Source organism: Jaculus jaculus, chromosome 7 (genome assembly GCF_020740685.1).
Source record: "Jaculus jaculus isolate mJacJac1 chromosome 7, mJacJac1.mat.Y.cur, whole genome shotgun sequence".
NCBI classification, from domain to species: domain Eukaryota; kingdom Metazoa; phylum Chordata; class Mammalia; order Rodentia; family Dipodidae; genus Jaculus; species Jaculus jaculus.
Window position 1 is genome coordinate 29,814,988 of NC_059108.1, and position 12,926 is coordinate 29,827,913.

Below are 12,926 nucleotides of genomic sequence, written 5' to 3' on the forward strand. Positions count from 1 at the left end.
CTTGCATGAGAAGTGTCATCACATTAACAAAATAATAACCTATCCACTCTGTACAATTAATTACATTCCTTCAAACTTTTTTTTTTAAATTTATTTATTTATTTATTTGAGAGCGACAGACACAGAGAGAAAGACAGATAGAGGGAGAGAGAGAGAATGGGCGCACCAGGGCTTCCAGCCTCTGCAAACGAACTCCAGACGTGTGTACCCCCTTGTGCATCTGGCTAACGTGGGACCTGGGGAACTGAGCCTCGAACCGGGGTCCTTAGGCTTCACAGGCAAGCGCTTAGCTGCTAAGCCATCTCTCCAGCCCTCCTTCAGACTTTTAATCCCCATTGTTGTGCTTCTGTGGCATATTTTCAGTTTCCCCTAGACCATTTCCCCAGCCAACAGAAATCCTCACCTCTTGTCATGCTTTTAATAAACAAGTTTCCTGGGACTACAAATTTCATCTAAGCAGCCGATTCCTCGCTTTCCCTCATACTTGAAACCCATTATGTGGGCTGGGGTGACAGCTTAATGATTAAAGGTACTTGCTTACAAAGCCTCTTGGATTCAATTCCCCAGTAATGCCAGATGCACAAAATGACGCATATGTTGAGTTCATGTGTAGTGGCAGGATACCCTGATGTGTTCATTCTCATTCTCATTTTTTCTTTCTCTCTGCTTGAAAAATAAATGAATAAAAATATTTTACAGAAAAAGGTACTTTCTTAAAACCTACTGTATTTCTGCTTCAGCATCTACTTTCCTGATGGCCTAGAGTCAGTGGCTTTCTTTCAGTTTATAACTTCTCTTCTGCAGTGCTGGGGAGGTCTTCTGAATGCAGTCTTCCATAGAAGAATCCCCCAGCTCAAGCCTTCACAGACACCCACAGCTTCTTGAATGCCTTCTCCCTTGGCTTCTGGGCACTACTCTTTTAACTTTCCTGGCTTTTCTTTTCTTTTTTTTTTAATTTTTTATTAGCATTTTCCATGATCTGGCTTCTCTTTTCAATTTCTTCTACCTCCCTTAAATATGAGTGTGCTCCAGGTATTAATTTATGATGTGTCCCATCCTTTTATCAACTTCAGGCAGGCTTTGCATTAATAATTTGAAGCTAGTTTTTCACTCCAGACCCATACTACTCAGAATTCACTACTGTCCTCTGCATGGAGACTTTGTTAAAGGAGACTGAATATCTCCACCCACATCCCCAAGACCTGAGAACACCTGCCTCATACTGACATCATCCCTAACTTTTCCTCCCATGTCTCCTCTACTTAACTATCCAAGTTATGCTTCTTTTGCCTACTTTTACAAATTATTCATTTGACCCTGTTAAATATCTTCTGAGCAGGTTTCTTCATATGTGCCCCAACAGCCTCATGGCTTTCTGCCTAGATTCCACTGAGGATCTGGGAACCATATTGTTCCACACCCACACACTCAGACAACCCTTCTGTCTTCAGCCCTGGCCAGAACACCTCCTACTCCTGATGCTTCCACTTCCTGGGGTCTCCTTGGGGTTGGTGTCATAAACTCTTTTATTTTTGTCTAATCGGCTAAACAGAAAACTTTTCTAAAATCTTCTAAGACTTAATTGTATTTTTGCTCTTTTAGGTTTATAATTTTTTAAATGTCTTTTTTATGGTTTTTATTTCTGTTCTAGAGCTCAGATGATGGCTAAAGGCACTTGTCTGGAATGTCTGCTGGCTCAGGTTCAATTCCCAAGCTACTCATGTAAGCTAGACATAAAAAAGTGACCAAGCATCTGTCATTCATTTGAAGCAGCAAGCAGCCCTGGAATACATGTATACACATGTATGCAAATAAATAAATAATGACAAAATTTAAAAAAGAAAACATGTTCTACCTGCTATATTTTTCTAGACAGTGACATTTTGAGATAGTTGTATTCCCGTATCTCTGTTCCTCCCAGGGCTGCTCCTCTCCCGGAGGTCTGGCTGTCTAGTCTTCCCTGCCTAGAAAAGCCTGTCTTTTCTTCCTTTTAGGCCACTTACTCCAAGAAAACCTAACTTGGGCTGGAGAGATGGCTTAGTGGTTAAGGCGTCTGCCTGCAAAGCCAAAGGATCCTGGTTTGATTCTCCAGGACCCACGTAAGCCAGATGTACAAGGGGGCACATGCATCTGGGATCCGTTTGCAGTGGCTGAAGGCCCTGGTGTGCTCATTCTCTCTTTCTCTCTCTTTCACTCTCTGCCTCTTTCTCTCTCAAATAAATAAAAAATATTTTTTTTAAAAAAAAGAAAAAGAAAAGAAAACCTAACTTATGGCAAATGTTCCCCAGTTCTGGCAGAGTTGAGTTCTAAACTTCCACAGCACTTTGGGTATTTAAGGTTGTCTTTTCTATAGAGTCTTAGGGAGCAAGACCCAAGATTTAACATATATTAAACCAAGTGTGGTGGTCCAGAACTCAAGTAGTGGATATAGGAGGGTTGCTATAAGTTTGAGCAGCCTAGGTGAGTTCCAGGTCAGCCTAGGCTAGAGTGAGGCTCTGCCCACAAGATTATAGGGAAGGAAAGATGGCTCAGCAGTTAAAGGTGTTTGCTTGCTTCCATAATCTCCAGCCAGATTCAATTCCCAAGCTACCCATTGACCTTTTTTAAAAAAAATTAAATTTATTTATTAGGGAGAGAGGTAATGGGTACACCAGGGCATCTAGGCACTGCAAACTCTAGATGCATGCACCACTTCGTGCATATGGCTTTATGTGGGTACTGAGGAATCGAATCCAAGTCCTTAGGCTTTTCAGAAAAGTGCCTTAACTGGTAAGCCATCTCTCTAACCCCACCTTTTTTAAAAAATATTTATTTGAGAGAGACATGAGATAGAAAGATAGATGAATAGATGGGAGAGAGAGAGAGAGAGAGAGAGAGAGAGAGAGAGAGAGAGAGAGAGAAAATGGGTGTGCCAGGGACCCTATAACTGCAAATCAACTCCAGATGCATGTACCACTTTGTACATCTGAATTTCTGTGGGTACTGGGAGTTGGAGCTCATCCTGTGAGTCTGTCAAGCTGTGTAAACAAGTGTACCTTGAACTGCTCAGCCATCTCTCCAGCCCTCAAAGTTGAACTTTTAACCCATTCCATATACCTGGTGTTAATCTGCAATATATATATATGCTGTCTTCATATATTCTCTGCTGTTCTCTTTTCTTTTACAGCTGATATGTCAACTGCCAGTCAAGCCTGGAAGCTCTTTGCCAAATCTGCATGCCGTATTGGTAGAGAGTTCTTTTCTAAATCCTCCCTGTCTTTAGGTAAGTCCACTGCTCTCCTTCATGTATAAACTCCTTTAATGATAAGCTTTTATAAACAATGCTCAGATGTACTCTCTTTTTTAAGTTCCTTAGTTAACTACTATTTGAACTTTTTTACCTGCAAATTTGACAGTAAACAGATGTACTTTACTTAATAAAAGACTAGCTCCCTTTTGGCTGAGAGAATCTTTGGTTGGAGCTCATCCTGTGAGGCTGCTCAATTACAAACTCTGCTTGTCTGAGATCATGTTTTTGTGACACTGTTCGACAACCCATGTAATTGGGATGCAAAAAGTGGCACATGTGTCTGGTGTTTGTTTTCAGAGGCAAAAGGCCCTGGCACATCCCACCCTCTACACATGCAAGCAAGTAAATAAATAAACTTAAGAAAAAGCACACAGGAAATAGGTGACAACACCCATCAAAAAGTCTCTCAATTAACTATGCTTATCCCCTTTAATCCATGCTCCTCTCACTCTTGGTTGGAGAATCTGTTTTCTGTTTGTTTTTTACAGATGGCAGCAAAAAACAGGGTAAACCAAGATCCATCCATTAGGAAAAGATAGTTGACTGCCTAGCATGAGATTCACCACCTCTAGCACATCTGCCAGAGCCCAGGAGACACCACAGATAAAGGAGCATGAGTGCTGCTCTCACTGCTGGCCCAATAAACTACTCCAGTAAGATGGCAATAGACACTGAGGACACTCAAAACTCATCAAAGCAGAAATCCAGAGGCTGCAGAGAGCTCAACACTGAAGTAGACTTATAACACACCCGTGAAGGCTGAGGGAAAGTTGCAGAAGAGCGGGTAGAAAGATTGTAAGAGGCTCAGGGTGGGAAGGAGTATCTGGAGACATTGCTCCCCAGTTCCCCTCCACAGAGACTGACCTATGCATTCATGACCCCACAGTGAATAGCAATAACCCCACTGAGGAAGATTCTATGTAGTGGAAACAGGGAAGAGGGATTATAAGAAGATAACATGAGGGGAATGAGACCAACATATTATTTGTTCATACAGTAAAGTTCGTAAGTAATTAAAAAAATAGGTAGCTGGGCGTGATGGCACATGCCTTTAGTCCCAGCACCTGGGAGGCAGAGGTAGGGGGATGACTGTGAGTTCAACGCCACCCTGAGACTACATAGTGAATTTCAGGCCCAGGTCAGCCCGAGCTAGAGTGAAACCCTACCTCAAAAAAAAAAAAGATGATAAAAATTTTGAGGAACAAATGAATAAATATATGAAAAGTCTTAACAAATATATAGTTTACTCAAAAATGTTATTTGTAATAATATCCTTTTTTGTTATTTTATTTATTTATTTGAGAGAGAGAGGATATGCCAGGGCCTCTACCTACTGCAAACAAATTCCAGATGCATGCATCACCTTAAACATTTGGCTTATGTGGGTTCTGGGGAACTGAACCTGGGTCCTTTGGCTTCATAGGCAATCACTTTAACTGCTAAGCCATCTGTCCAGCCCATGTAATAATATTCTACAGAAGAAAACAACATGTATTGAGATAAATTTATATGTTAATGACCTCCAACTTTAGGTGCACAATGAACATATCCTTTGAGACACCTAACAGGCAGACATCCCAAGCACATTTTTTTTTTACCTTTCCCCTCTGAAACTTGCTCCTTCTATAGTTTTCCATATCTTAGTGAATAGTAAGAGGCTCTGTCCTTCAGTTGCTTCTACCTAGATCTGTGAGGTCATCCTTGATGCCCCACACCATATCTAATGTTCAAGCATCCACAGATTCTGTCACCAACACTTTCAAAACAGAATTAGAATGTGACCACCTTTTAGTAGTCCCACTGCCATCACTTGAGTCTAAACTCATTATAACTCATGTGGCTACTGTCCACCCCTGTTTTTCCCTAGAGAACAGCCAAAGTTTGCTTTAAACTTCAGATATAAATGTCTGAGTCAACTTCACTCTGGTGACGCTTTGAAAATGCATGTCAAATCACATAATTCTTCTTAAAAGTCTCCAGTGGCCACCATCATCTCCTTAAAGATAAGCAAAGCCTTGCTACACAGCTGCCTGTGCTGACACTTCTAACTGGCTCAGTCCCTCCTGGTCTCCCATAACATGGTCTATATTGTACTCCATCTACAGTCCTCTAAGTCTTTACATCTTGTTCTTTATAGTCTGTCATGTTCCTGCTGAAATTCCACCTTGTTAGAAAGACCTCCCTTGTCCTACAGTCAGAAGCATCAGGCCCTGAACCTCCTTTCTTACAGTGCAACTACAATACAATGTATTGTCCTTCTCCTCTCATGACAATACCAGCTCCATGGCACCATGGACTTTAGTCTGTTTTGTTTTCTGCTACGTTCATAGTGCTAAATGGTATCTAGAACATATTAGTCACTCATCAAAAATTTATGCATAAATAGTCAATTTATAACCATTAAAATACTGTGAAAGTGCCACTCCTAAAATAATTTAAAACATCATAAATACTATAAGTTATCTGTTTTGACTTTAGTAATTCACAATAAGAAGGTAGTTTATACTTTTGCAAATATTAAGATAGATAAGACTACTGTTTGTCTGTCTTACCTATCACTTCTCAGAAGAGTGGCTTAGGGATGTCTAATTATAAAACAACAATGATTGTTTCTAGCCAGATGTGATGGCATACATCTATAATCCTAGCACTTGGCAGTGGAGGTAGGAGGATTAGGAGTTTAGGGCCAGTCTGGGCTACATAGTAAGTTTTAACCTAGGGTGGTCTACATAAGACCCTATCTAAAACAAAGCAAAACAAAACACTCAACCCTCCCAAACAAATAACAACAACAAAAACTCCTAAACACCTTTTTGGTTGATGTCCTCTGAAATGTCACATATCATCTGCAAGTGAATAGAGCAGACCAACTTTTGGTGAAGCATATATTTTGAAATTAAGTTATTCTGTTGGGTTCACCATAAAACTATTTTGTTTACACTAACATTTCATAGATTTTTTTCCCTAAAGTCCAGGTTAAGGCATTCTATTGATTATATTTATTTTGAGAATTATATAGACCAAAGTCATCCTGGACATTCCTTACAGTGTACTCACTCACTCATTTAATTTTTAGGGTAACTCTTAAAATTTTCTATAATAGAAAGTACTTGTCCTTGCTGGCCCTGTGCCAAAGTTTTGTGGCTACTTCAGTGTTTTTCATTTGGCATCAAGTGTTCCCCTTAGGGGACATCTGGCCAAGCTTGGAGACTTATGGGTTTAATAACTGTGATGCAGGCTGGGGAGATGGTTCAATAGTTAAAGGTGCTTGGTTGGAAAGCTGGCAGCCCAGGTTCAACTCCTCCATACCCACATAAAGCCAGATGCACAACGTGCCATATGTACCTGGAGCTCTCTTGCAGTGGCAAGAGGCCTTGACAAGCCTATGTGCTCATGCTCTCTCATTCTCTCTTGCAAACAAATTTGAAAAGAAATAATTGGGATGAGAATGCTACTAGTATTTTCTATCTGGTGGTGGAAGCCAGAGATGCTGCTAACCCAACTCACTGGCCAGCCCCAGAACCAGCATTGTCTGAGCCCAGAAGTCAGGAGTGCCTGCTGGACACTGGCAGCTCTCCTTCACAGCACCATCCCTGTTCTCTGCTCCTGAGTGCTCTCTACCACACCAGCTTCAGATTAGGATCACACAGAAAACCTTTTAAAAACAGATGCCTTGGTGTACTGCAAACCTAAGCAGGAGTCTCTGAAGGTAGGGCTGATGAAGTCTACACATTTTTAAATGTTTTTATTTATTTGAGAGAGAAAGATTGAGTGTATCAGGGCCTCTTGCCATTGCAAATGTACTCCACACATGCACCACTTCGTGCATCTGGTTTTCACGGGTACTGAGAACTGAAACTGGGCTGGCAGGCTTTGCCGGCAAGTACTTTTAACCACTGAGCCATTTCCCTAGCTTGTGTCTGCAAGTGACTGCTATTTGGATGCCGTGGCTGGGAGGTGATACATCTGCTTCTAACCAGCAATAGAGACACCTTGACCCTGCCCCACTCCACAGATCAGAGCCAAGTCACCTACTGTACAGATCTTTTCAAAGGCCGGCAAGAGACACACATTAATGAAGGGCATAGTACATCTACAAAATCCTTGGGTCAGGCTGGGCTACCAGAAACCTTGACTTGGAAGAGATCAATTTCAACTGAACTGTAATGTGCTACATGTGTTTACTGTCTCTGGGCAAAACTCATCTTTTCAAACATGTTAGGTTCTTTGCTGCAGGCATGGTATTAAGTATCGTCTACCTTTCTTTCCTTCTTCTCCTTTCTTCCCTCATCTCTTTTCTTTGGGCTCTATTTTCTCTCATCTCCTCTTCCTCTCTTTCTTCTCTTTTCCTGTCTCTCCTTCTTTTTGAAGACAAGGTCTCACACAGTCTAGACTGGCCTCAATTTTGTTAGTAATCAAAGATGGCCTTGAACTGCTGACCCCCCAGCCTCTACCTTCTGAATACTGGGGTTACAACATGTGTCACCACACTCAGTTTATATGGCACTGGGAATTGAACACAGGGCTTCATGCATGCTAGGCAAGCACTCGACTAACTGCTACATCCACAGCCCCTAAAATATATTCTTAAAAAATTTCACAAAAGTTTGAAATGTAGATTTGTTTAGTAGTAAAGAGAATTTGATATTACACTTAAACCTATTAATAATTAAAGTCTATAAAAATGTATAGTTACATAGTCAAATTTCCTGATTCCATAAGAACATTTAAACATAGGACCACAATATATGTCACATTCACGTTTGCAGTTACTATAGCAAATATTATACTAGAACACAAGCCACTGAATCTCTGCCTTCAAGTTATTACATATAATGTTACTTACAGTCAATATTTTCTGGAAATTTTCTGTGAATATCTTTATAAGTATCTAGTGCTTTTTGGTAGTTACCTATACATAAAAAAGAAAAAAATGTTAACATTAGCAAGTTATACAAACTAATAAGATTTAGCAAAATATTAATTTTAATATAAAATACTAACATTCTTTTTTTTTTTTTTTGGTCTTTTCAAGGTAGGGTCTCAGTCTAGCCCAGGCTGACCTGGAATTCACTATGTAATCTCAGGGTGGCCTCGAACTCGTGGCAATCTGCCTACCTCTGCCTCCCGAGTGCTGGGCTTAAAGGTGTGCGCCACCACGCCCGGCTAATACTAACATTCTTTAATGGTTTTAATAGAAAGCTTTACTAACATTAAATTAAAATTATTAATTAAATTATTAATTAAAATACTAACATTCTTTAATGGTTTTAATAGAAAGCTTTCATGTTTACCACAAGCAAATATGAAAAATTCTTAAATAATCTCTCAGAGAAAAATGTGCATATAAAATAAAGTTGAGGCCTGGCTTGGTGGTGCATGCCTTTAAGCCCAGCACTCTAGAGGCAGAGGTAGGAGGATTGCCACGAGTTCGAGGCCACCCTGAGACTACACAGTGAATTCCAGGTCAGCCTGAGCTAGAATGAGATCCTATCATGGAAAACCAAAATAAATAAATAAATTTAAAAAATTAAAATTTAAAGCTTTGGTTGTGGTGGTACACTGTAATTCCATCACTGAGGAGGCAGAAAGAGGACTGCCACTGGTTCAGGCCTGGTCTACATAGTGAGGCCCTGTCTCAAAGACCAAAAAATAAGTAAGTTTGAGAAAGGGTTAGCATACAAGTAAGTAGGTAATGGTTGAAACTAAGTTTTACTTCTCAGCAGTAATACTTTAGTGGCCAAAGTTAATATCCACTCAGAAAGCTGAGGATGTAGCTCCATGCTATAGTGGCTTTCTAATGTGTGCCTGAGGTTCCATCCTCAGCATGATACAAAAGGAGAAAAGGAAGGGAAGAAAAGGGAAAAGAAAGGAAGAAAGGAGAGGGGAAGGAAGAGATCTACTCAATTTTCTAGAAACAATTATTTCAGAACAACGGGCAGATTTTAAAATAACTTAAGTATTACACTAATAGTAATTTCCATGGCATACATTTATTAGGAAAATATACAAATATATTTTCAAATATATTTACAAATATATGAAATCAATTTATCTCTAATCTTCCTTCCTCTCTTTTCTTTCTTCCCACTTCCTTCCTCTCCCCCATCCCCCCTTGTAGTGCTGAGGATTGAACTCAGGTACTTGACAATGGTAGACAAGTGCTCTACTGCTGAGCCAACAATTTATTATAAAAATAAATTCACTCATGTAGTAGCAAAGAGTAGGAAAATGGGTGTGGATTAAGGATCTTTGTTAAAACCTCAGCAAACAATTTATGAATGCCTCAAGGCCCCACTGTATGAGAGATGGCCATTCTCATCCTTTGAGGGGTTGTGAGACTGAAGTGAGAGAAGCAGCAGCACTAGCACTCAGCAGGCTCTCAATGAATGCTAGCTACTTCGAATCTGGACATCAGTAACTAGCAGGCTGTCTGTAAATCAGTCTGATTAGCATATATGTGTGTACATCCCACTTGACTGAGACCAATGAGCCCAGGCAGCTGAAAACACATGGATTTAATGAGTGCGCACAAAACAATCAGGTTGACAGGAAACAGGAACTATAGCAATATTAAAGATCAAACCCTTCAGTGACTTGAATATTTATAAAATACACATGAAATAAATATGAAATACTTCTGGTACCATTCTTAAGGTGTTCACAAACATAAAGAATACAGTTAGGTATGAACATACTGTCAAAACTTTCACAGTCGGTGTTTTCCTCATATTGAAAACTTTCTTTGCCTGGGCATTATTTTTTTTTTTTAAGGTAGAGTCTCACTCTAGCCCAGGCTGACTTGGAACTCTGTAGCCTAGGCTGTCCTTGAGCTCACAATGATCCTCCTCCCTTTGCCTCCCACATTCTGGGATTCAAGGCATGCACCACCACACCTGGCTCCCAGGGTACATTTTTATGCTGTACCAAAAAGCCTCCTCATTGAATCACTGATATTTTAAGCAGATCATATACCTGTTTGTCTAAAACTAATAGAATCTCTAACCTTCATGAACAGTGCTGCTAGTATGGAATGAAACAAAATCCAGGTAGGAAACACAAGCCATCATATCTAGTGACCTTTGCTGGAACTAATATATAGTCCCCATTGACCTAGTCCTGAGTTTTCCTCACATTTTTACATATGAAATACCTTTGTAAATTTGGTTAGCACATGGGCCATTGAGAATCACTTGAGTAGAAAATGGAAATATATTGGGACTGAGGAGATGGCTTATCAGTTAAACGTACTTGCTTGCAAAGCCTCGGGTTCAATTTCCCAGACATCCACATAAAACCGGACAGGTATTCACCTGCAGGGTGTGCATGTACATATTTGCATACACACAAGCACATATAAAAATATTTTAAAAAGAAAAATGGAAATATAAATTAATATATAGCACTGAAGAGATGGCTCAGCAAATAGAAGTGGTGAACATTAACCTCCTCTTTAAGTGGACATGGTGGTGCATGCCTTTAATCCCAGAATGTGGGAGGCAGAGATAGAAGGATGGCTTGTGAGTTTAAGGCCAGCTTAGGCTACAGAATGAGTTCCAAGTCAGCTTGGGCTACGGTGAGACACTACCTTGGAAAAAGTGGTAAACATTAACCTTGCTTGCAAAGCCTGTTGGTCTGGGTTCAATTATCTAGTACCTAGGTAAAGCCAGATGCACAAGGTGGTGCTTGCATTTGGAGTTCGTCTGCAGGCGTAGGAGACCCTGGTGCATCCATTTATTCCCTCTTTCTCAAATAAACTAAAATATCAAGAATATTTTTGTGGCTAACTCATAAAAATGATTACATGTTAATTTTGAGAAACAATCCATATTTAAGAGGTTCTGGAGTAAATTATTACTATCTTCCTGTGGGCTGGGGTATAGCAGAGTGTTAGGTCTTAAATTCAAACTGAGCCCCAACCTCTCCTACTAAAAAAACAACAAAAAAGTCCCACTTTGTAAGCATAACTTTTTCTACACATAATAAGTATTATCTTTTTCATATACTGCTTCAACTATGTGTATTTAGAAAGTTAAGTGTTTAAATAAACATTCAACTGGAACACATAATTAACTAAAAGAAAAGAAATAAGTAAGAAAAAAAATCATAACATTTACCACTTCTTCTAAAACAACTAGCTAGCATCAGCTGCCACTTCACTTGCATGGGCCTAGAAAAAATCAAATTAGTTGAAATTAGAGAAGAAACAAAAATAATATGATATGTTCAGTTTCAATTAACATTACACCTGTATTTCCTTTCAATTACTTTTGACTTTCGTTACATCATTTATTATTATTGTTGTTGTTGTTGTTTTTATGAGGTAGGGTCTTGCTCTAGCCCACGTTGCCCTGTTTTTATTAGATAGGGTCTTACTCTAGCCCATGTTGCCCTGGGATTCACTATGTAGTCTCAGGGCGGCCTCAAACTCTCAGTGATCCTCCTACATCTGCCTCCCAAATGCTGTGACTAAAGAGGTGTGTGACATCAAACCCAGCTCATTTTATTATTTTAAATGATAAATATATAATTCCTTCATTATTAGTTGTACCATTAATACTGGTACATTTAAATTTAAGACTCCTTCAAAGTTCATCTAATTCATGCCTTTATTTAGATGTTCTTATGAAAATGACTGAGGAACTGTTTATACCCCTCTTTAGAATCTCCCTTTTTTTTGTTTACTTAATTAATTTATTTATTTGAGAGTGACAGACAGACACACAGAGAGAGGCAGATAGATAGAGAATGTGTGCGCCAGGGCCTCCAGCCATTGCAAACGAGCTCCAGATGCATGTGCCACCTTGTGGATTTGGCTTACTTGGGTCCTGGGGAATTGAGCCTTGAACTAGGGTTCTTAGGCTTCATAGGCAAGTGCTTAACCACTAAGCCATCTCACCAGCCCTAGACTGTCCCTTTTAATCAACCAACGGCTTCAAAGACAGCCTCTGGGTTCACATCCAATTTGACGTCAACCCTATCAGCTTTAGAATCAAATAGAGCTGGGTTTAAATCATAGCATTGCTATCAAGCCCATCACCTACACACCCACCCATTGTGATCTAAATAAAATACTTATAAAATACTCCTGAAAATCTGTCATCTTCTGTACCCACACATCAAATCCAAGATTCTAACATAGTCTATCCACTTTCTAGTCCCTTTCTTCCTCTCCAACTCTTCTTCCACCAGAGCTTGTCTAATCTTTCCTTCTATGTCAGGGCATGGCTAGATGTACTAGACTCTAGGTCATACACATTATCATCTGTCAGCTAGGAGACCCCTTCCGATTTCTAATATTCCTCACACTCGGTAGGATCTAACTGTTCTATGCACACCCCAAACAGCTTAGAATTGTACTATACTGTACTTATGTGTTGTTATTTGTGTTGCTGAATGTTATTATCAGCTCTTTTCCTTTATAAATGTGACCACTACCTAATTTCTAACACTGTCAGCTTAGCCTGATTTTGAACTTCACATGAACAAAATTATCTATGTATTCACTTTTTTTTTTTTTTTTTTTTTTTTTTTTGATTTTCGAGGTAGGGTCTCACTCTAGCCCAGGCTGACCTGGAATTCACTATGTAGTCTCAGGTTAGCCTCGAACTCATGGCGATCCTCCTACTTCTGCCTA

At 39.7% G+C, this 12,926-nt stretch overlaps 1 protein-coding gene across 3 annotated transcripts in view; it reads right to left on the reverse strand.

Moving 5' to 3' along the window:
• Window positions 1–12,926, reverse strand: part of Ift88 (intraflagellar transport 88) — a 167,408-nt gene that overhangs the window by 47,139 nt on the left and 107,343 nt on the right. For all 3 annotated transcript variants that reach the window (XM_045155256.1, XM_045155255.1, XM_045155257.1), the window contains 2 exons: window positions 11,407–11,459; window positions 8,136–8,201 (listed from right to left, as the gene is read on the reverse strand). In XM_045155256.1, coding sequence (XP_045011191.1) covers window positions 8,136–8,201; window positions 11,407–11,459 — 119 coding nt within the window. The remainder of the gene's footprint in view (window positions 1–8,135; window positions 8,202–11,406; window positions 11,460–12,926) is intronic.